The sequence below is a fragment of the Psammomys obesus genome, unplaced genomic scaffold, assembly GCF_907164565.1.
Source record: "Psammomys obesus unplaced genomic scaffold, mPsaObe1.curated_primary_1811, whole genome shotgun sequence".
Taxonomy (NCBI): Eukaryota; Metazoa; Chordata; class Mammalia; order Rodentia; family Muridae; genus Psammomys; species Psammomys obesus.
In genome coordinates, this window is record NW_026590062.1 from 3,415,712 (window position 1) to 3,438,257 (window position 22,546).

Sequence of the window (22,546 nt, forward strand, 5' to 3'; positions counted from 1 at the left end):
CAAAGGCAGCCAGGCATGATGATACAGGCCTGTAACTCCAGCCCTGAGGAAGATGGAGGCAGGAGGATCAGGAGTTCAAGGTCATCCTCAGTTCCCTAGCAAATCCTAGGCCAACGCAGCAGCTACAGCGGACCTTCTCTCAAATCACCAAACCAAAGCAAACCAAACCAAATCCAAATAAAACATTAAAGAGAAAAAAAAAAAATAGCAAGCAAGCAAACAGAAAAATTCCAAAACAAAACCAGAAATAGAGAACTGAAAATTCAGGAAATCTGCCTGGGCTAGATATCCATTAGCTTTGCCTCTGAGAGTTGGGGGGGCGGGGGTGTGGGGTTGTGTACTGTGCCCACGTGTGTGGGAGTGTGGGAGAGCAGGGAAGTTCTCCTAACCCTACCCAGCTGCAGGCCTTGCTCGCGCTGGTGCCCGCCCAGGTCCTTATGGGGCCAGAGCTCCGCTGCCAGGCGCCACCCCAGTCTTGTGTTGTGGCAGATGTTTTCAGATATACCATGGCAACCGCAGAACAGGATGTGCCTCTGCCGCTGGGCTGCCGCAGGGCCACGCCCACGCTCCCGGGCTGCCCTGTTCCCCTCCCCAGGGCTCATTGGGAAGAACCATCCAGGACGGACCTGGTTCTGGTTCTAGAGAGCTGTGGATCCCATACTCTGGATGGGGTCCGTAGGCGAGGATGTGGGCACAACCCTCCAGTGACACTGCGCTTGCGCCCTTGGCTCCTAAAGAGGTACCAAGAAGGCAGGAAGCAGAGGATCTGGTCAGTAAATGGGCCACCCATTGTCCTCAGCCGCTTGTCACTGAAAAATAACTTGTGTCCCGACTTGGACCAATTGCTTTATATTGTACACAAGACCACATTTGGGGGGAGGGGGGAGCTTGCCGTATGCTGATTACCTAATGATTTTATAGGTGTATGTGTGTGTATTTTGGGGTAGGGGGATGAGATGGTTTCTCTGTGTGTAGCCCTGGCTATCCTGGCACTTGCTCTGTAGAACCAGGCTGGCCGAAGACTCAGAGATCCGCCTGCCTCCGCCTCCTGGGCTGGGGTTAAAGGTGTGGGCCACCACCACCACAGCTTTACCACAATGAGGTCATCCTGTTTTCCCTTTTTTGTTGTGTTTCTGAGACAGGGTCTCATGTAGCCCAGCCTGGCCCCCAACTCCCTTCAACTCTGCAGATTTGACGTTCTGTGGAATGACTATACCCACCCCCCCCCCATTATCCGTCCTGTCAGAGCCTACGACAGCAGCTGGACAGCAGGGAGTGTGTGTCCACGCACAACACTGGCCCCGTCCGTAGCACTGTCTGTTATAAGACAGGGTTTTAGTATGTAGACCAAGCTTGGTTTAAATTTGATCTTCCTGCCTCAGTTTCCCCAGTGCCAGGACTGTGTGCTTATGTGACCTCTGGCCCTACTTTGATGTCCAGCTCCAAGAACCATAGGAAGCTTGGCTCTGATATAATGCTTCAGGGAGAAACCCCACCACCTCTTCTCTCTCTCTCTCTCTCTCTCTCTCTCTCTCTCTCTCTCCTTGTCTGTTTTATTGAGACAGGGTCTCCCTATGTAGCCTTAGCTGGCCTGGAACTCACAATATAGCTCAGATCATATACATCTACCCACCTCTGCTTCCCAAGTACTAGGATTGAAGGCTCCCCCCCAACGTCCTACCAGAACATGCCTTTAAAAAAATTCTGCCAGTAGAGTCTCATATAGCCCAGGCGAGCCTGAAACCTGAGCCAAGACTGACATTAGATTCCATATCTTCCTGTCTCCTCCTAAGTGCTGGGGTCGCCACACTCCTGGGCCCTCAGTTCTCGCCTGCCCCTGAAGTTCCTAGTTGTCAGGCCTTGCCACTGCGAATCTGCCTGTTGGCTTCAGAGCTCTCTGGTCTTTGAACTGTGCCACAGGCTTTTCTCATCTCCAGGAAGGTGGGTAGAGGAGTGAGGGGCTGCTCAGCATCCAGGACAAGGTGAGACAAGCTTCTCTTTGGAAACATGACCTCATGTAGCTCAGGCTGGCCTTGAACTCACTATGTAGCCAAGGGTGACTTTGAATATCTGCTCTTTCTGCCTCCACCTCTCCATTGCTAGGATTGCGAGCACATGACACCACACACACTTTCTTTCTTTCTTCTTCTTCTTCTTTTTTTTTTTTTTTTTTTTAATTTTTTTTATTTTTCTGGTGCTAAGGGCTGAATTTCAGCCTTGCACAGGATAGCAAAGTTCTCAACCCCTGGGCCTGATCCCAGCCCTGAGAATCTGTCTTTCAGCTTTTGGTATGCCCCCAACTCTGGCCTGGGAGCTAATAAACAAAATGCTAATGAACATTTTATTTGCTGGAACCATTTACCAAAAAAGGAATTTCAGGTTGAAACCAGGCTCTTTACGCATCTACTTTAGGATTTGTAAGCAGTTCCCTCTTAAAACACAGTGACTGCTGCCTGGGAGACACCTGGTGAAGGCCAGCAGCATGGAGCATGAGTGGGGCCAGTTCCTGCAGGGCTGAAGGTTAAGTCTTGGTCCAACTTCCCACCTTAAAGACACATCAGGGTCTTTAAGGACGGCCCCCATGGCTAAGAGCACTGCCGCTTTTCCAGCAGCCCTGGCTCTGTCTAGGCCTAGCACCGGGAAGGTGGCTCACAACCATCTGTAACTCCAGTTCCAGGAGATCTGGTGCCCTCTTCTGGCTTCCCAGGGCACCGAGCACACAGACACACACACTCAGATGCATGGACAAGACACTTATAAAAATGTAGAAGGGAATAAAGGAGCTTCCTCATACGAGAGCCTTGCTATGATTCCACGCCTTTTGGTGTGTCTTTCAAGCTCTTTCCATGAAGGACATCCTCAGGCTTAAACAAACACCGGGTTCCTCCCTGGCAAAACCATGGGCACTGCAGGTGTGGTCTGGGATTGTACTCTGAAGATAAAACCAAGGGACGGGCAGCCAGCTGAGGGACATTGTTGCAGCGCCCGGATCACACAGGTATTATGGTTAAGTCCTGAGAACACCCTCATGCTGTTGGGTGTGTGTGTGTGTGTGGGGGGGTGTTGTCTCAAAGTATGTATAGAATGTGGTTGTATTACACGAGGGACATGTAAGCCTCCATCACATTCTTATTTTGGTGTTTTCAAAACATGGCTATCAGAATTCCCAGGGCATCATGGGAAACATGCACCACGCTGGGACCTGCCCCTAGAGCAATGGTTCTCAGCCTTCCTAACGCTGTGACCCTGTAGTAAGTTCCTCCTGGTGTGGTGAGCCCCAACCATAACATTATTTATTGCTTTATAACTGTAGTTTTGCTACTGCTTTGAATCGTAATGTAAATATGCAATCCCCGAGAAGGGCCTGTATGACCATCAAAGGGGTCTCGCCCACAGCTTAATAACTGCTGCCCTACACTGATCTGTGGCTGGAGAACAGACAGGTGTGAGCCCCACGTTGGTATCACCTGACTTCCGGAGAAGCTCTTGGACCACAGAATCCCCCTGTTTAAAACAGGTCTGAGAGAAAGCGGCAGAGATGGCTCTGCAGCCCAGAGCACTTGTTATTCTTGCAGAGAACTGGGATTAGGTTCCCAGCACGCACGTGGTGGCTCACTAATCTCAGTTCCACGAGATGGAGATGCATTACTGTGTTCTGATCTCCTCAGACATGCATGTGGTGCAGACATACACCCACACACGTAAAAGGAAAAATTTAGATCTTAAAAAAAAAAAAAACCCTCCCATATTTTGCAGGTGTGGTGGGCACACCTTTAATCCCAGCGCTCAGGGAGGCAGAGGCAGGCAGACTGCTGTGAGTTTGAGGCCAGCCTGGTCAATAAGGCCAAGGACAGCCAAGACTACATAGAGAAACGCTGTCTCGAAGAATCAAACCAAAACCAAACCAAACCAAACCAAACCAAACCAAACCAAACCACCACCACCGCCACCCCCACAATTTATAGAGGGCAGTGTTACAGCTTCACAGTTTGATTCCACCACTAGATTTGTAGCACTGTCCTCTCCCTCCTCTCTCTCCACCTTCCGTCCTTCTCAGTCTCGGGGTAGAATTAAGGGCCTGTGCACGCTGAGTGCGCCAACACTGAGTTCTATGCCTGGTCTTAACTTGAGTCTCACTTTGCAGCCCAGGCTATCCTGAATCTTAAGACACCCCTCCTTCCTCAGCCTCCCAAGTGCTGGGGTTAAGATGTGTCTCCACGCCTAGCTCCAGCCCTAGCTTTTTTTTTTTTTTTTTTTTTTTTTTGGCTTTTTTTGTTGTTTGGTTTCTTACTGAAACAATAACTCACGCAGCCCAGGCTGGTTTCAAAGTTGCTAAGCAGGCAAGGATAACATTCAGCTTCTGGTCCTGGGGTTATAGGTATCACCATGCCTGGTTAACCTTTTGCTTAGGTTTCACATTCAATTATTCCCACTTAATTTTGGCTCACGTGCAAGTTTATCCAGGGCTGTTAATCTGGCTGCTTCACTGTGTTGAGGTAACATAGTCTCTGGTGAGTCCAGTAGTGACAGCAAATTGAGCTGGTAAAGAACCTCAGCATCTACGGGTACTGGACTTAGTGTCCTGCCCACGAACACAGCAAATCCTGTGTGATACCTAGCCATTGGTTTGGGAGGTGGGGTGACATTGCAGCCGACAAGGGTGGAGTCTCTTTGGCTCTTCTGGATTGCACAGCTAGGACCAGGCAGTTTAAAGAAGTCAGCCCAATGTCCTCAGTCACCAGCTGTTGTGTTTGGGACCGTAAATGTACCCCAAAGGCCATACACTGAAGGGTGTCACAGCTAGTGCTAATTTCAGGTACGGTCCAGCGAGAGAACCTTGGATCACTGGGGTTGTGTCTTTCAGGTGGATATTGAGGCCACAGTGGTTCCTCCCTGCAGCTCCTCCACTTCCAGGGAACTGTTTTCCTTTGTGATGTTTTGCTGTGGGCCCCCAGAGCCAGAGATCCACATGAACCAGCAGAGACCTCTGCCATCATGACCTAAGGAATCGTTTTTTTTTTTTTTTCCCTTGGAGGTGGGGGGTGTTTTGATGTATCACTCTGTAGCCTTGGCTGGCCTGGAAGTCACTGTATAAAGCTGACCAGGGTGACCCTGGAATCAAACAGCTGCCTGCCCCGGCCTCCCAAATGCTGGGATTAAAGGAGTTCGCAGGTGACAGAGCTGGGAAGGAGAGCTCTGGGGTGCAGCCAGTCTGCTTCGCTGGGTCTAACTCCTCCAAGTTTTGAGAAGAACCTCAAACTCAGTAGGTACAACAAATCTACTTATTGCCCACAATACTGACAGAAGAGCTCACTGGATGTCTTGGCGAGGGCTAGAGGTGGATTCCTCCAGTCCACACAGGCACTCACACAGCATTTATAAAGGAAATGTTTATTTTCATCACAAGAAGCACACAGACTATATATACAATACACACCAACAGAAGTAAAAAAAAAAAAAGTGCACTATGCCTCTTCTACTGCAAATTCACAGTACAAAAGATACTGCCTTTTTAAATATATAATATAAAAAACAAGAAGTAAAACGATTAAAAAAAACCAAAACATCAAAGTTGTAACTTGACAGGAGGGGACCCAGCGGCAGCCTTTCGGAGGTGAAGAACGCGGTCTGGTGCGGCTTCCCTGGAGTGAACTGTACCCACAACCTGCCTCAAGGAGCTCAGGACATGGGTAGAACAGGAGGGAGTGTGAGGGGAAACCAGGTGGTGCCAAAACTCCCATCAACTGGAGGGCACCGGTGAGGGGGCTGGGGCAGGGGCAGGGGCTGGGCTGCGGTTCAGGGAGTGGCGGGCCTGCACCCAGCCTCGGCTGCCTCGGGCTGTGGTGTTCGCTGCCGCCAGCCTGGCCTGCAGGGACTCACCAGGGCCGTCTCTAGCCGGCTCTGTGCAGTAGTCACAAAACACAATGTCAGCTGCACAGCAGAATAAACACAAGTGGGTGGGGGTGGGGACGAACTCTGGTCCCAGCGTTTATGCACCAGGACCAGACGAAGTACCCGGCCGTGGAGGAGGAGAGCTGATCGGTTGCGCATAAATACACAGTATTTGTAAACGATTATTAAGGCACTCAACTGTAAAACAACGGTTACAGTGTAGCGGAGGAAGCAGCTATCTTCTCGTGCAGCAAGGCCAATGGCCAGGGCAGCAGAGGCTGCACAGGAAGGACTTCTGAGACAGGGGCTCAAGGAGGGGCTGTGGGGTCTACTGCAAAAGGGAACAGGGCAAGTCACCCTTCCCCAGATGGTCCCTGGTGGCATCACTTTGGGTGGATGCTGGATGATGTCACTGCATAGCTAAAGGACAGAGTGTGACAATGAGAGAAACACGCACACCAGGTTTGATGGAGCAGGACTCACTTATATGTATATATACATATAAAGCATACACAAGGAATATGCACATAGACTTATGTACATACGTGCGTGCAGAGTGACACTCGAACCCCAACAGTAACAATAGGGGCTTTGCGTAGGGGAGCATCAGTGATCTTCATCTGGTTTTTCTGTTCAGCAGCTCGGGATGGGGACCAGGTCAGGGGACTCCATGCTATGCTGCCCAGACGGAAGCAAGCTTCCCTGCCACGGGTACAGTGGTTACCCTAATGGACTGTACTGTATGAGCCCTGCTGTATGTCAGCCAACCCATGGGGGTTGGTGAATTGAATTCTGGCATCAGTAACTGCCAGCCGCTTGGAAGTAACTTCCTTAGGGTGTCATGGGTGATGTTTCCTGTGATCTCCTTTGTTCTTGTTGAGGAGAAATGGTTCCTGAGGAACAGGAGATTCGCAAGCCTTCCAGGGTGGGCCCTGAGCCATGGTCACAGAAGCACAGGGTGGCTGTCAGTATCTAATCTTTCCAAACTTGGCTCCACCCTGCAGCAGCCTCCTGGCTCTTCTGGGGTGCGGAGGCTGCTGGGCCCACTCTTCAGCTAGAGCAATGCTGAAGATTACTCTGGTGCCTGTGAGTAATCCACACGGCTGAGCCACAGGGACGAGGTGTGTGTGGCTGGCAGGGATCTTCACACTGAGTACAAGGGGGCGGGGATGTAAGAAAGACACCTTACTCTTGGTTCACACAGTCAGGTACCCGACTTCCTACCCACCCACCCCCAGGATCCATCTCCCCCACACTTCAGGAAGCCTTCTGTGTTGGTGGATGGCGAGGCCACCACACCATCGGGGGTTTGGGAGGCTACGTAAGTGCAGGTGAGCAGAAGTACCCTGGGCATCTGCGCAGAAAGCTCTTCATTCCATGAAGACATTCAGGGAAAATGGAGGTCACCAGAATCGGCGGCTCATGCAGCAGGAACCCCCGACCCTCTGCCTGCCTCAGGTGCCACATCGGTGTGGATCTGCTTCTTGCCAAGATTATACACAAAGCATTAGCCAAGCATGAAACAGTTCACAAAACCAAACAAAAATTTTGTGTTGTGTGTGTGTGGTTAGGGGTGTCAGGGTCTATGTATGTAGCCTTGGACTCAGGAATCCACCTGCCTCCGCATCACAAGTGCTGGGATTAAAGGTGTGTGCCACCAAGCCCGCTAGAACACTTTCCAGGAGACGATACGGGAGCTGTCATTGCTAAGGGGCGCCTCAGCCTAGCAGGATAATTTCACAGATAAATTCACCCTTTAAATTGAAACACCATTTTGCTGCATTTATAGACAGAGCCAACCCTCCAAGAGTAACGAAAAGCACCCAGCTGGGGCTCCTTTCGGATGATGGGGGCAGCGCCCTGCCATTGCATCCTGCTGGCTGGGATGACAGTGCTTCTAAGAGGCATCAGTTTACCGGAAGCCAAAGCCCCGCCTGCTTTCATTCTCCTCCTGGCCTTACTCTTCAAACAGAACAGGACAGGTTATAGTTTTCAAAACAAAAGTTCCAAAACCCTATCACTCTTACAGATGGGATTAAAAACGAAGTAGAAGCCTATCATTACCAAATCTAAGGGACTGTTTTGACACAAAAATTCATCTACCACGTGATACTAAACTTGGCTTTTTTTTTTTTTTTTTTTTTTCTTTTGTTGGCTGAGGGACGAGCGGAGGAAACACACGGGGTTTCAGGAATAAGTGGATAATCACTTTTTAAGGTGAGTGCCACTGACACTAGTGGGAAAACAGATCCTTATAATGTATGTGTATGAAAAACAAATCATGCCAGGGAGAAAAATTTTAAGACAGAGGTTCCCAAAAACTCTGCACTAGGGAAAAGAAGAAAAGCCTTGTTCCTAAAGATGTTCTGGGGTTTCAGAGGACAGCTGTTTTGGAGCGCCATTCTAACCAGTGTGGGAGGACCCCAGTCCACGTACTACCAGAATGTGGCCGATCCTTGAAGGTTTTGTGGTCTCGCTGAGCTGTCTGGCTGAACCAGCCAACTGCAGGACGGAGCTGCGGTCCTCCACAAGATCTCCATCTGTGCAAGAGGCAAAGGGGCGGCTGGCATGTCTGGAGTACAGGAGGGAAAGCTTTGGTCTGTGATACCCAAGGGGTGACGGAGGCCTCAAACATGCCCCACGTCTTCCCGTGGTGCCGCAAGCAGCCCTGGGATGCCACATAGATCAGCCGGCAAGCTTTCTACCCAGGGCCCACGGCAAACGCTCAGGGCAGGTAATGCCATCTCTGACAAGGTTACTTGCTGCATCTGAGGTAGAGTCTCACTTTGCGGCCCAGGTTGGCCCTTAACTCATGATGGACCCGCCTCAGCCTCCTGAACTCGGGGTCACAAACCTGTGCCACTGCCCCAGACGCCAACTATCCCCTGTGACAAACCTTTAACAATGTAACAACCAGGCCTGCGAATGACTGGATTACACCTGTAATCTCAGCTGTTTGGGAGGCTGAGGCAGGAGGACTGCTGTGAGTTTGAGGCCAGCTTGGGCTACACAAGATTCTACCTCATAAAAAATAAAAATTAAAAAAAAAAAAAAAGATTCTACCTCAAAAAAATAAAAATAAAAACAAAGAGGAGAAGGTGGAGGAGGAGGAGCAGCCATTAAGATGGTGGTGGTGCACACCTTTAATCCCAGCACTGGGGAGACAGAGGCAGGCGGATCTCTTGAGTTTGAGGCCAGCCTGGAATACAGAGAAACGCTGTCTCAAAAAACCAGCTGCAAACCACTGTCTGCCATGCTGCTCCTCTCTCATAATACACACATCCCCTTCTTCCTGATGGGCACCAGACAAGGCCTCAGAGCCCAGGCTTCTGGCTTCACTGAGTTAAACTGCATGAACACTTGTGCTGTGGCCAGCCTCCTCTGCCCCGTCACTACTGCATGAGAGGGCTGGAGAAAAGGAAGCAGGAGTCTACTCACAGGAAGTAGTATTCTCCCCATGGGAAGGGACACTGGTAAACATCTGTGAAGCTTTTCAACAGACTCACTCTTCTCAGAGTGACTCCTGGGCAGGGACCCACAAGAAAGTATCCCATTGCTGACCGGCCCTTCCTCCCAGCAAACGTGGAGATGCAGCTAATGAACCTGGGGTCACAGTGTCTCGGCAGGTGTTCCACATCCTAAGACCCACAACCTCACAGACATGAGTTCGTCCCAACCCCAAACGCAACGATGCCTTGTTAGCAGCAGATGAGGCCCAGCGATGCCCGGAGTCCTTCCCTGTGACTGGGTGATGGAAGCTTGATGCTAGCAGCCGAGGAACCCACACATCCGACCGTGGGCGCCATTCCACAGACCGCTGCCACTCGGGGCCTTCCTCTGATCATTTCAGCTAGCCATTCTTGGGAAGGTCAGGCTCAAAGTCTTGACACTTCTGGGGGGTCCCCTCTGAAAAAAACCTCACACAAACCAAAACCTCCCACAATTCTCTTAGAAAAACCTTTTCAGACACAGCATTGGTCATTACTTGGTCATTTATGCACAGTGAGAACAGAGGTAGGACTTGTGTTGTCGTCTGAGAATTCTCTCTCGAGGATAGGAATGAGCTGGGAACATGGGCTGCAGCGATGACATCACCACCACAAATCTTTTACATGTTGCAGATTAAACGTTTTGTACGTACTGCACACGCTTATTACTTTTTCCCTCTCCGCCAGGCTGGCCTCAAACTCACTAAGCAGCTGAGGGTGACTTGGACTTTCTCATCCTTCTGCCTCCACCTCCAGTGTCCGGATTATGGTGTGTACAGCCCTGTCTGGTTTTATGGGATGCTGGGGACCGAACCCAGGGCCACGAATTCATTCTAACAACCGAGACAGAGCCCCAGGCCGTGCGTACGTATCTGAACGTGACTGTTCCCAAAGACAGGGCTCGGGGATCAGAGCTGTGTGTCTCCTGGCTGACAGTTTCCAGGTCGCCCAGGCTCCACCCCTGGGCCTCCTGCTTCATGCTAAGTTACTTCCATTTCTCCCCCTACTCTTTGGCAAGAGCGGGGAGAGCCTGGTGAATGAAGCTGTCGACACACAGCAAGACGTGAGGGTGGACAGGACAGCATGAAAACCTCAGTGTCACAGAGCTGAAAGCCGGTCAGCTCCTGTTCATCCTCAATGGGCTTTTCAAGTGTTCTGGGGTGGGTTTCCCTGATGGTTTGGAGGTTGCAGGGGGGTCCCTCAGTGCAGCCTGAGGTTCAGGCAAGAAGGAAGAGTGACCGCACTTGGCATCCTGCGAGTCGGCGATGGTGGACGTGTCGGCCTCGCTGGACAGGTCCTCTGTGGAGAAGTTGAGACTCCCCAGCTTGGCGAGGGAGTGGGAACGTTTCAGTGGAGATGACACAGTCAGGCCCGCCAGGCGTAGCCGCGTCTCAATCTCCTGTGCCCGCTGCTTCACCAGCCCGGGCTTCCCTCGGATGCTGTGGATGCTGTCGCTGCTGGAGCTCCGGGTCAGGTTGGAGCTCATGGAGGAGGAGGTGGGCGTGTAGCACACTGTCTTCAGGAAGTCTTTCGAGAAGTTACTGGTGTGGTCGAGGCGGAGGAGGGTAGCAGTGGGGCTCTTCAGCAAGGCTCCGTCTGGAGGTTTCTCTTCAGTCCCTGCTTGGCTGCTCAGGGCTGCGTGTCCAGGCTCCGGGCCCTCCTCGGGGATGCTGGCCTCCAGCCTGCTGGTGGCGCTGTCCCTGCAGGTAGATGGTGAGTCTGGAGGCAGGCTCTTCAGCCGCTCCAGCTCTTTGGTGTGCTTTCGGACCAGGCCTGCCTTCTGCAGCTGGATGATGGACTCCTGGTGCTGCATCAGGTAGCTGTTGGCTGTTGGTTTCTCCGCCTCGTGACTGAACAGAAGTCGCAGGTCTTTGGCTGGCTTCAGGTCTTTCTTGGCTGGCACTTCTTCCTTCGCCACCTCCATGTTGCTGGCACTCTTATCACAGTGAGAATTCTTCAACGGGAGAGATTTTGGAAGGACTTTTGAAGTCTCTCTGGAAGGCTCTACAAGGCTTGCTGGTGGTTCAGGGGCAGCCCTGGCTCCAGAGCCACTGATGTCTGGCTTCTTTGAGCCTGCTGGTAGGAGGAATGGAGGGGTGTTGGCTGGACCAGAGGGCGGCCTCTCTGGAGCTCGGGGCCTGCTGCTTGCGTGGGCCACCACAGAAGACGTGACGTGGGGTAGGAAGGCTGGCTGGGTGCAGACGGCAGGAGCCCTAGGGTCCTCGTGCTGTTCCGTGAAGGCCTCAGGAGCCCCACCAGCTGTGGGGTACATGCAGTCGGCGCAGGATGTATAGGAAGGCTTCACTTTACTGAGGATTCCAAACACGGCATCGCGCTGCAAGAGACAGAGTACCGTGAGCCAGCATGATCCCAAGTCAAGGACCAAAAGCACAAGAAGAGCAGACGTTGCCGGAACTGTGGTGGTGGCGGGGTAATGCTTCCATTTCATTTGTTCAGGATTAGAGACCTCTTGGGACACACTGGATCACGAAGGACAAAGGTTAGCATGGTCTAAGAGATGTCAATCTTGACTTTCCACAAGCCAAGATGGCACCCTGGGCAAACGTTGAGCCACAGGCCTGGGAGAGACGCCTAGGACCTTCCCTTCTCAGTCCCACCTCTACCTCCCACCAGGCTGACTCTTCCCTGGTGTGTCTGGTCTGGAAAGCAGGGTGAGGGCACTGGCGAACAGAAGGGCCTGACAGGGCTGGTTGAGAACACTTCCTGCCCTTCCAGAGGATCTGAGTTCAGCTCCCAGCATTCATGCCATACAGCTCACAATTGCCTGTAAACTCCAGCTCCAGGGTATCCAACGCCTCTGGCTTCCACAAGCATTGGCACTTGTGTGTAAATCCGCACTCAAACACATAACTGAAAATAAAGTTTCAAGACAAAACAACTAGAACAAAAAAAAAACAAAAACCAACAACAAACCACAGAACTGAACTGACACAGCAGCAAAGAAGGGGGTTCTCTCCGGCAGAGGGAGTTTGCACTAGGGTTAACCGTTGTCTGAACACAGCACTGCCCTTCCTGGCAGCGTGAAGGAAGCCCGGGGACCAGAAGCCTGCCACGATGGCCATGATGGAGGGAGGGGCAGAAATGGCTTTTGGACTACCTCCAACACAAACTCAAACACACTTAACTACAGGTTACAGTGTCTCCCAAGGGACTTACTTGCCTTTGGTCACTGGGGCCTCAGTAAATGGGCCCCCATACCAGCTCAAAGGCCAACAGTGATGAAAGGAGACGGGAAGGATGAGGGTGGCAGAGGGAGCCAGTCCTCTCCCAGCTGCCGGACTGCGGGACTACACAGCTAGTGGGAACAGCAGCCTTCCAGACAATGGTTAGGGGGTCTCTCACAATTCTGCTGCGAGTAGAGCCTGCGTGGCCTCTTTCCATGGTTCCAGAAGGTTAATGCCATTCTGTGTGGCCAACTCTAGGCCTGGGCTCACAGGCTGTGTTCTCACTACCAGCCTAGCCTGTCACCTACTCCTTGCTTACAGTCCTGTGCGTCCCTTCGTCCCCAGGACACCGCACACAAAACCATCAACATGCCAGTGTTGATGGCACAGCCACCTCCCACCCGCATCTTACCATGAACCCACTACAACATGCAGGGGCAGCTACTGTCCCCCCCCAATCCCCTGCCCAGACCGGAGCTCTCTGTACAGCACTGAATCTCAGCCTGTCCCCATCGAGCTGCCCTCTACCCTCTGTTGTTTGTAGGCACACAAATGGCTGCTTGTCTCCAGGTTTGGTTCTGGTGGGTCCTGGTGCCAAGTCTATTGTGCCCCTACCCAGGCTGCTCTCCTGGTCACCATCCAGTGACTCACAGGCCACTGGGGCTGACCACAGCACCACTGTCCCAGACAAAAGCATTTCATGTCATCGGTCCTCTCTGAGGGAAGTGGTGGGCGGTGGGGGAAGGTGTGTGGTTCCTCTCTGGCCTGGAACACATTTCATTACTTAGAGGCCAGAAGATGACCCGCCTGGGAAAGTTCGGGGGTTTTGTGTTTTTGCTTAGCATTGTAGCACAACGTTAATTACAGAGCAACTTTCCACCCCAGTGTCCCTACGTGTCCCCGCTGAGAGTCTTCACTGTGGCGCGAGAGGGGTATCCGGGGGACATGGAGTTCCCAGCCTTCAGTGAGTACTGGAGAGGCAGAACCTAAGAGCGGGCAGCCCCCTCGGCCCTCTGCAAGGACAGCCCCGCTTCTAGGTCACAGCCAGGTGCCAGGAGACAAGAAGACAGGGCCTGGGGACCAGCGACTTCCTGAGCAGTCGGAGGTCAGAGCTAATGAGGCTTAGTGCACTCCATCCCTCGTGGAGGGCAGCTGCAAGGGTCCCAGGGAGTGAAGTAATAATGCCAGCTGGAGAACGGCATGCCAGGGGAGGCTAACCCACACTGTCAATCTGCCACATGATGGAGCATTTAGGAAGGAAATGTCACCTCTGGGGTCTGTTTCAGAGCCACCCAAGGCGGAAGAGTTGGGGGCTGTGGACGGTGCCGTGAGATGCACCACCATATATTGACAAAGTGTGGAGTGATTAAATGAATTGGAAACCCCACCTTAGATGACGGGTATTGCAAGGCTTGGGTGTCCCCAGTACATGGCATGTCCACTACCGGGGCTCTGTGGGCCGAGGCAGGCTGCTCCGCACTCTGGTCCCCCGCCTACCTCAAGATCATCGGGGCAGCTCCTCTTGCTGTTGTTGTTATTAAGGTTTTCCTGGTCAAGCAAACTTCTGTCGAGCTGGGTAGAGGCCCGCCTCCACCTCCCTGCCCTGGGGCCACCATCCTTCTCCATCTCCTCCATTGGAGGCAAGGAGCCACCTCGGGCTTTGGGGCTCCCAAACTCTAGTTTCCTCTTCACGTCCTTCTCACACAGCCTGGCGCCTTCCAGGGGTTGCTGAAGCAGCCTGTGCACACCCTCCGGCTGAGCCACGTCCTCCAGCAGAGCGTCCCTCTCGAGATCCTCTAAGTGCACCAGGCCACCCATGTCATCGTGGTGGGGGAGGAGGAGGGGGTCCGAGAGTCTTCGGAAACAGCACGGGAGAGAGGGTCCTCCTGGGTCCTGGCTTCCTGGGAGCCCGGGCTGGGTGCTCTCATCCAAGCACGGCAGCCTGGTGTCCAGGGCGCCATCCAAGGTCTCTGGTGAGAACTCGCAGGGCTCTGCCGCAACATCATCTGCCGGCTGCTGGCGCCACAGTTTGTTATGCCGCTGCTTGCTGTGGGGGAGAGAGTGCAGGAGGTGAGCTGAGGGGGCAACACCGGCGGGTCCTAGCAGGAAGGGGGCAGCCTGCATCAGACAGGCTCAGGAAGCAGAGTTCCAGCCTCCACTGAGCACCCTCAGCCACCATAGCCTACGTGAGAAGCCTTTTCTAATTTACTTATTATGTATACAGTGTTCCGCCTGCTCGCCAGAAGAGGGCACCAGATCTCACTATAGATGGTTGTGAGCCACTTCGTGGTTGCTGGGGATTGAACCCAGGACCTCTGGAAGAGCAGACAACGCTCTTAACCTCTGAGCCATCTCTCCAGCCTCGTGGCAGGTGCAGGGAATTTTGACCGGAGGTCCTTGTCTTCATGTTTGCCCTCATCTTACCGTGTGAAGTTGGTCAAGCCTCACTCAGTCTGCGTGACCCATGAGAGTAACAGTCTTTTCCTACCTACAGTGTGAGAAAACTCAGGGATCAAAGCAGTAGCATCTTAAGTTCTTTGCACAATCGTGTAATAAGACAAACCCAACCACACTGTCCCAGATTCCAGGAAACTCCTACTTGCTTCAGAAAGAGACTACAGGTCTGTTTTAAATGATGTTCTTTCTTCCTTTTTAAGAATCAAGATCTATGTAACTCAGGCTAGCCCCAAACTTATTATGTAGCTAAGGCTAACCTTGAGCTCCTGATTCTTCTACCACTTCCTTCCAATTTCTGGGATTACACGCCTGACTTGCATGGATTCTTCTGATGCTTGTTATTGTTTTTAGGTGAAGACAGAATCCATGGCCTTGTGCCTGAGATCAAGCATTCTACCACTGGGCTACATACACAGCCTCATAGCATTAAAAACAAACAAACAAAAAGCCCAAACCAATATTTTTTACTCATTCTTGAGAATTTCCTACCATGTATTTGACCATATTTACCCCACCGTCACTGCCCCAGTCTGTGTCTTCAAAATAAGCCAGAGTCACTTATGCTGCCATTATGCACAGGTGTAGGCCATCCACCAGGCATGGGTAACCTGCCGGGAGCCTCCCAGAGCCATCAGCTGTCAATGGCTGCTAAGTTAGGGGCAGGGCCTGGGACTGCATCTATGACATGCTTGAAGGCAGAAGCCAAGAATTAAGGGAGACAGAGAACTTCCTGATGGCAGAGGAGCCACAGGATCAATCACCTCCATCCCCCCAAAGGCTGCAGAGTAAAACTGGCTCTGTGGGGTGCGAGGGGCGGGATGGAGAAGTAGCTTCCTGTGCTGCTGTGGGCTCGAGGGAGACCCTCGGCTAGGCTGCCGTGTGGGAAGGCGCTGGGTGACAGAAGAGGCTAAGGGAGCTGACTGTCCCTCCTCCTCCAGCTGCCTGGGGACCTGTGGGACACTCGGAAACAGTGAAAACTGCCCAGAGATGGTTGCAGTGGCTCTCCCGGCCTGGTCAATCCTGCCGGAGTACTCCTGCTTCCCTGAACTTGCCCAAGAGGGCTCAAGGACTTCACCCCTGGATCCCTTCCAGCACTACTCAAAAACAATCCTGGCGGCTGCTTCTGCAGCCTGGACATGGGTCGCGGAGAAAGAGAGCCCTCAGACACTGGCATCCGCCCAGCAGCCCGGGACCTCTGGGGAACCCTCACCGCCCTGCTGGAGGGGGGGGGGGTGTCAACAAGTGCTTTCTCTTGCGGCCATCAACACATGTGGGCGTAAATCTCTCTCTTGGCACACCAGAAGTCACTGTGTGACACAGGACAAGCTAACCTATCAGCGTTGGCTCCCGCTGCTCACGCGTAAAATGAGAAGCTGAGCTTGGAGGTGGGAGGCAGACTTAGCAGCCACAGTTGCTAACTCACTGCAGGGCGTGCAAAGGCGCTCTAAGTGGCTGCTTGTGCAAGCTCACAGAGCCATGTCAATTTTCAAATTGCAGTAATCAGTGCTGTCTTGACCACATTCATGTACACAGCCTGGCAGGACACACAAAAAGCACCGCACGACACCATCTCTGTTCGCGGTGCAGGAAACACTACCACCAGACTCGCACCGTCCCCTCCAGCATGTGGACGCCAACACCACATTCTCCACCTCCGGGGACCCCATACAAGCACGGGGCCACACAGCTTTTCCCGATAGCCCCGAAGTTTGCTCAGAGTGTACCACGTGTCAGAATTTCCTTCCCTTCCTCTCTATGGGGCAGAGACGAGATGGGATCCCGGTATAGGGTAGAGAGCGGCCTTGAACTTCTGGGTCAGGCAATCTTCTGGCTTTACTTCCCCAAGCAGGCCTCGCCTACAGTCAGGGGCCCCTTCATCTGCCTCCGACTGCCGCCCGCCAATGGACTCTTGGGTGGCCTCTGCGTTTGCGCCACTATAAATAACACCTCCATCGACACAAACGACCCGAGGGTCCCTCACCTCCAGTCTTCTGCATGTACATGGTAAAATGGAAGTTTTGGATGGTGTAGTAGTTCTTCTGCTCTTAAGGTTTTGGGGGCCCACCAGTAGATGACACCCGGTCATCAAATCCTTAACTCAGAAAAGGGAACTGGTTTTCAGGAAGACCAGCGGCTTCTTCAGCCCTTGAGTCTGGCCCAAAGCAGGTGCTTAGGAAACGGATATGCTGCGGCCCACACCACATACTGGGACGTGCTTCAGACGGGCATTTAGGCACCTTCCCTCGCCCATCAAGACAAGCTTTCTACCCATGCCAACAAAATCAAAACGGATCCCTCCTGGAAGCCACTAATCAGAGCCCAAACAATAGTTGTTTTTTACAAGCTAAGCTCCCCTGAGAGGCTCCACTTGTGGAAGCTCCTGCCAGGCCTGGCCAGCTTGGTCTGCCAGCCTGTCTCTGGGTACGCACTCACCTTGCATCCAGGATACCTTCGTACTCAGACAGCTGCCTCATAAAGCCTGCGTTGGGCCGTGTGATGCTTCGCTTCTGCTTCACATAGTTATACGCTTTCTCCAGGGGCCAGCCAAATTCCTTCATGGCATAGGCTATGACCGTGGACGCAGATCGGCTGACGCCCATCTTGCAATGGACCAGGCACTTGGAGTGATTCCTTCTGCAGGGTTTTGGGGTGGGGATGAAGAGCAAGGATGAGAGCCCTTGTCACCTCACAGCTCCAATCCTCCGTCCTCATGGCTTATGGAACAGATCTAACACGCCTTCTAAAGCAAAGACTTTGCCTTCAAGTCAATGAACACACACTGAGAGAACGGATCAATCTGCATGACCTGGCCCAGCTTTGCAGTGCCCCCTTCAAAATGGAGTCTCCCCTGTTGCTGGGATGAGTGAGGGTACCTATGGTTGCTTCCTGGGTAGCACCTGGGACAGTTAAAGGGATTTCTGCAAAAGCCACTCAGCTGCTATAGCAGATGGAGGCCCTGAATGAGCTACTGTGGAAAATGGGGTCAGCAAGGCGAAAATGCTGTGCCCTCGGGTAGAGGGTGAGCGTCCAGAGGGAGTGCAGGATCGACAGCAATCTGGCCAAGAGAGGCGAGCCAGAGGGAAGAGCCGATCTTCTGCTGTAAGAAGGCTGTGCTGGCCCAGGCGCAGCTGATTTCGGCGATATACAGGGAACAGTGACCCTCTCCTTGCTGGAGAAGGCAAAGGCATGCCAGGCTGGCAGAGGCTGCCTCTGGGAAGGTAGGGCGGGAGCCAGCAGGCTCCAGCTTTCTACACTGGCTTTAAAATTCCTGCCCCATAGCACTGTTCTTTCCTGACTTCTAAACTCACCAGCAAGGAGCCCCAAGTCTGAGCCCTGGGAAAGCAAGAGAAGTGGGGTTTGCTCAGCACACACCCTGTAGCTTTGACTGGGAGGCTCCTAAGGAAGAGGGCTTTTCTACATAGTACAGTAGTGGGGGTTGGGAGTGGTGTGTCTCTGCTTTGAACTTCAATACAACAGCAGCAATAAAGGAGAATGAGGAGAGGCCTGGGACTCAGAATCAGTGGAAATGGCCCCGTGTTGGGACTGCCCTGTTTTAGGCACCCAGAAACTTGGAACTACCCTGAGGAGAGGACACAGGGACACAGTATTCCTTGTGGGGGGGTCTGTCCAGGAGTTCTAAGCCCAGCATGTACCGGCCCTTTCCAGGAGAGAGCTCCCCAGTTGCACTTCGTATTAAACCCTGACCTGGCGTCAGTGCTGATGACGAAAACTGGGCTCAATGTCACAGTCGAGGGCCAGTGGGAAAGAGTATGAGGGCACCCTATGGAGAAGGCCAATGCTCCCCATTTTGGTGCCTGGTGTCCCGCAGCTAAAGTTAGCCTGGACAGCAGAGCCTCTTCCGGCACTGATCCTCTGTATCTGGGCCTCCCTACTTCCACTTCGGGGCTAGCTTCCTTATCAGGCCTGCCACCGCTCCCACCAAGGCCAGCTTCCCGCACACTTACTTCGCTTTGTTTATAAAATGATACGCCTCGTTCCAGTGTGCAAGAAGGTCTGTGGTCTCCTCGTCATAGACTCGGATGTTATGATACGCAAACAAGCCAGGGAAAAAATTGTCTATCTCTCTCGTGACATTTAAAATGTAGTCAACCCTGCAAAGCAAATAGCCCAGAGAATCAGAATGAGGAATGAGGAGAAACAAAAGTAACAAGAAGCCGGCAGAGAAAAAAAATCAAATTACATACATATTGAAGGGCATACATTTGTGGGGAGACTTCACTTTCTGCTTAACAATCATTTTTGTGTGAGCTTCCTTCACATGACAAGAACGTATTATTAAAAACAAAACAAAACAAAACAAAAACGAACCTTGTCATATCAAACTCCTTTACTTAAAAACAAAAACAAACAAAAAAAAACCCAAACAACTTATATAAGAAAGAATAGGGTGGGGGAGGCCTCTAGTGTTGCCCAGCAACGTTAATTACAGAAGGTAAACTCTGAGACTCAAGTAAATTCTAAACTCAAAGTTCCAGGATTTATAATACCAGTAGCACCACTGAGATATAACAAAAAGTAATAGCCAGGCACGAGGGTACATGCCCGTAGTCACAGCATTGGAGAGTACGCCTCAGGGTACAAGGATTGTTGAGTTCAAGGCCAGGCTGGGTTACATGATCCATTCATGACCTTTATAGAGTGAGACATTTTCTTCAAAACCAAACAAAACCAAACACCCCCCCCCCACTCTTAAAACAGTTTAAAAAAAGCAAAATGTGTCCCTCTATTACTCATGTCCTATTTGAGACCATCTGCTAGCCCAAACTCCACAGCCCTCCACCCTTAACCAGTACATTCATTTCTGGAAAACCCAAACAACTTTGGTAATTGGAAAACGTCTCAAGTAGGTTTCACCGTAAATAACAGACAGAGCATCAAGAGAGCTCCATGGATTGCATGTTTACTCCCAGTAAAATGGAGGCTGGGGTCTGACCTCACACTGGGCGAAGGCTCTGCTGGGGCTGCATCTTGACCGGAGAGTCTAAGGATGGATTTTAAGCTGTTTAGTCTCAGTTTTCAAGTTCAAGAAGGCCAGCAGGCCAGACCACAGAACTCAGAATCTGTGACTGCTTTCCCTAAGGGCTTGGTTCAAAGGGTCACTCCTGATCATGAACCTTTCTCACAGACAGGCTAGTTCCTGACCAGCAGGGAAGGTTCAGTCACAAGATTCCCACCAGGCACCAAAGTATTACCAGGAGTGGCCCAGTTCTCAGGGCTGCTGACTTGCCAAAAGGCAGGAAGAGATGAGTGTCCACACTGGGGTTTTCAGCAGTTCTGCTGGGGAGTGGTACTGTGGGAGGGAGGCCAGAGCCTCCAGTCCCAGGGCCAGGCTGCCCTCCATTCCTCAGTATGAACAAGCTGCTCCCGGACCCCACAATCACCTCAGACACCAGGAAGACTGGAGGACCCATGGACTCCTCTGAAGCACAGAGGAAGCCCTCCACCCCAGCCACCACAGAGACCAGACCAAGTGGGGGAGGGAGGGCAGGACAAGGCAGAGGCCGCCCAAGCTGCCTGTTGAGAAGGGGGAAGAGGGGAGCAGACTCACCCTGAACCCTGCAGCTCCTCCAGATTGGATGCATTCCACTCGGAGCCCTGGGGGACAGATCACACAACCCCCCCGTGAGTGTCACACGAAGCCTCAGAGCTGCCTTCTGCATGCACGGGAAACCTGCCAGTGGGGCCTCAGCCTCCGGGCAGAAAGAAGGACCAGAAAGAACCAGGAGAGAGGAGTCTAAGCAGGTTCCTGAGGTCCTTGGGCATCATTGAGGATGACGGAGAGGAATCAGAACCTCACTGGGCCCCCACCTCATTGAAGCCTGCTTCACAGGCCTAGTCTTCGTAGTCCGCCATGAGCACAGCCTTACAGGCAGTGATCTTTGACTTCCTCACCATTAGTTAACAGAGGGGACCCTGCTCCCTTTCCTGGCAGGTTATTTTGATATTAATTTTAAACGTTCCAACACCCTGACCCAGTAATTCTGTGTTACAAACAGCTCTTCTAAGGAGATGGCCAGAGCTCACACAGAGACTTAGGAATGCCAAATGTTTACCAAGATAAATGAAAATAGATCCTTGAGACATGTGCTTCAGAGTAACATCATCCCAGTACACAAGAGGCAGAGGCAGGAGGATTGCCATGAACTTGAAATTCAAGGGCAGCCAGGGGTACACAGTAAGACCTTGTCTCAAAACAAAAGAAGCCAGAAATAAAATAAATTATCATGTTTGTATAAGGAGGCTGCACTCGAGGGAGAATGCAATACACAGAGAGGGGAACGAAGTGTACTGCAGCACAGGCAGAGCCTCCTCCCTCTGCACAGGCATTAGAGAAACCCAGCGCTTGGGGCCCGGGTTCCAATCCTCACCTCACAAGAAACAGAAAAGTAGAAAAATTAACACGTCAAAATGCTATGAACAACCACCTCACAGTGTGGGAGATTGGGAATGCGTTATTCTCCCTTAAGACGTCTGTTTCTGTCTATAGCATGTATGAGCGGATACGTTTAAAAACCGTATCATTAAAAACTCCTCTGTTCCTAACCAAGGAGCACGGAAGCAACCACTGATGCTCTTGAAAAGGACACAGGCACTAAACCTCCCCAAACCCCAACAGCTCCAGGAAGAGTTGTGGGTCCTCTGGCCATGACCACCACCTAGCGGAGACAGTGGAGGGAGTGCCTTGCCACGGCCCTGCCAGCACACCCTGCCTGTCTTTCAAATGTTCAAACCCACACTTCTCAATGGGTAAAGCATGACATCTGTACATGCAGAAAGATTCACTTATTATAAGCAAGAACATAAAAATCCAGACATTCAACGCTCTGGAGGCTGAGGCAGAAGATCACAAATTCTGGGCTAGCCTGAACTACAGAGTGAGCTCCTGTCTCAAAGCTTCTGTTCCCACTGAACGCCCCTCACCCCACGTGTAAGTGTGCGCTCACATGCTCGAGCGCGCGCGCACACACACACACACACACACACACACACACACACACAGACACACACACACACACACACTTATGGAGACTGAGGCTGTCCCTTCAGTGGCTCATGCCATCTTCCCTCAGTTCCCGTAAAGAGACACTCTCTCTTCTGCCCACAGTTAGGCACCCACAGAAACTGCACTTGCAGCCACTAGAAGGATCATCCTTGAACATCACAATTACTTCATGAGGTGCAGAGGCAGATGACCCAGTGGGGCCTGCAGGGCATGAGGGGTGCTAGAAGGGGGACTCGGCCTTGCTCGGTCTACTTTCAATTCGACTTCATGATCGCCCAGCTAATTTTAGCAACTTGCTTGCCTTTGAAAACCAGCCAGTTCCTTCTATGGAGATTTTCAACATGAAGGCACTGGGCTGGAGGTGCCGAGGCAGCACGGGAGAGAAGGTGGGGGTGGGGTGCACCCTTCAGCAGGCTCTGGGAGCAGGGCTCAGAGAAGAACAGCTCAGCTCTTGTGTTTCCGATTAGGTGTGCAGGCACAGCTCTGGGCTGTGTGTGTGT

General features: G+C 52.2%; 1 protein-coding gene across 7 annotated transcripts in view; it reads right to left on the minus strand.

Annotated features, from left to right (window-relative positions):
* Positions 1–5,375: 5,375 nt before the first annotated feature.
* The window catches only part of Ssh1 (slingshot protein phosphatase 1), a 55,659-nt gene continuing 38,488 nt past the window's right edge, over positions 5,376–22,546 (minus strand). For 2 of the 7 annotated variants that reach the window (XM_055605922.1, XM_055605921.1), the window contains exons 11-15: positions 20,592–20,638; positions 18,988–19,134; positions 17,456–17,656; positions 14,063–14,612; positions 5,376–11,715 (exon numbers count right to left, since the gene is read on the minus strand). In XM_055605922.1, the coding sequence (XP_055461897.1) occupies positions 10,498–11,715; positions 14,063–14,612; positions 17,456–17,656; positions 18,988–19,134; positions 20,592–20,638 (2,163 nt within the window). In that variant the 3' untranslated portion in view covers positions 5,376–10,497. The remainder of the gene's footprint in view (positions 11,716–14,062; positions 14,613–17,455; positions 17,657–18,987; positions 19,135–20,591; positions 20,639–22,546) is intronic. The other 5 variants (XR_008719995.1, XR_008719997.1, XR_008719996.1 and 2 more) reach the window with 5 other exon arrangements.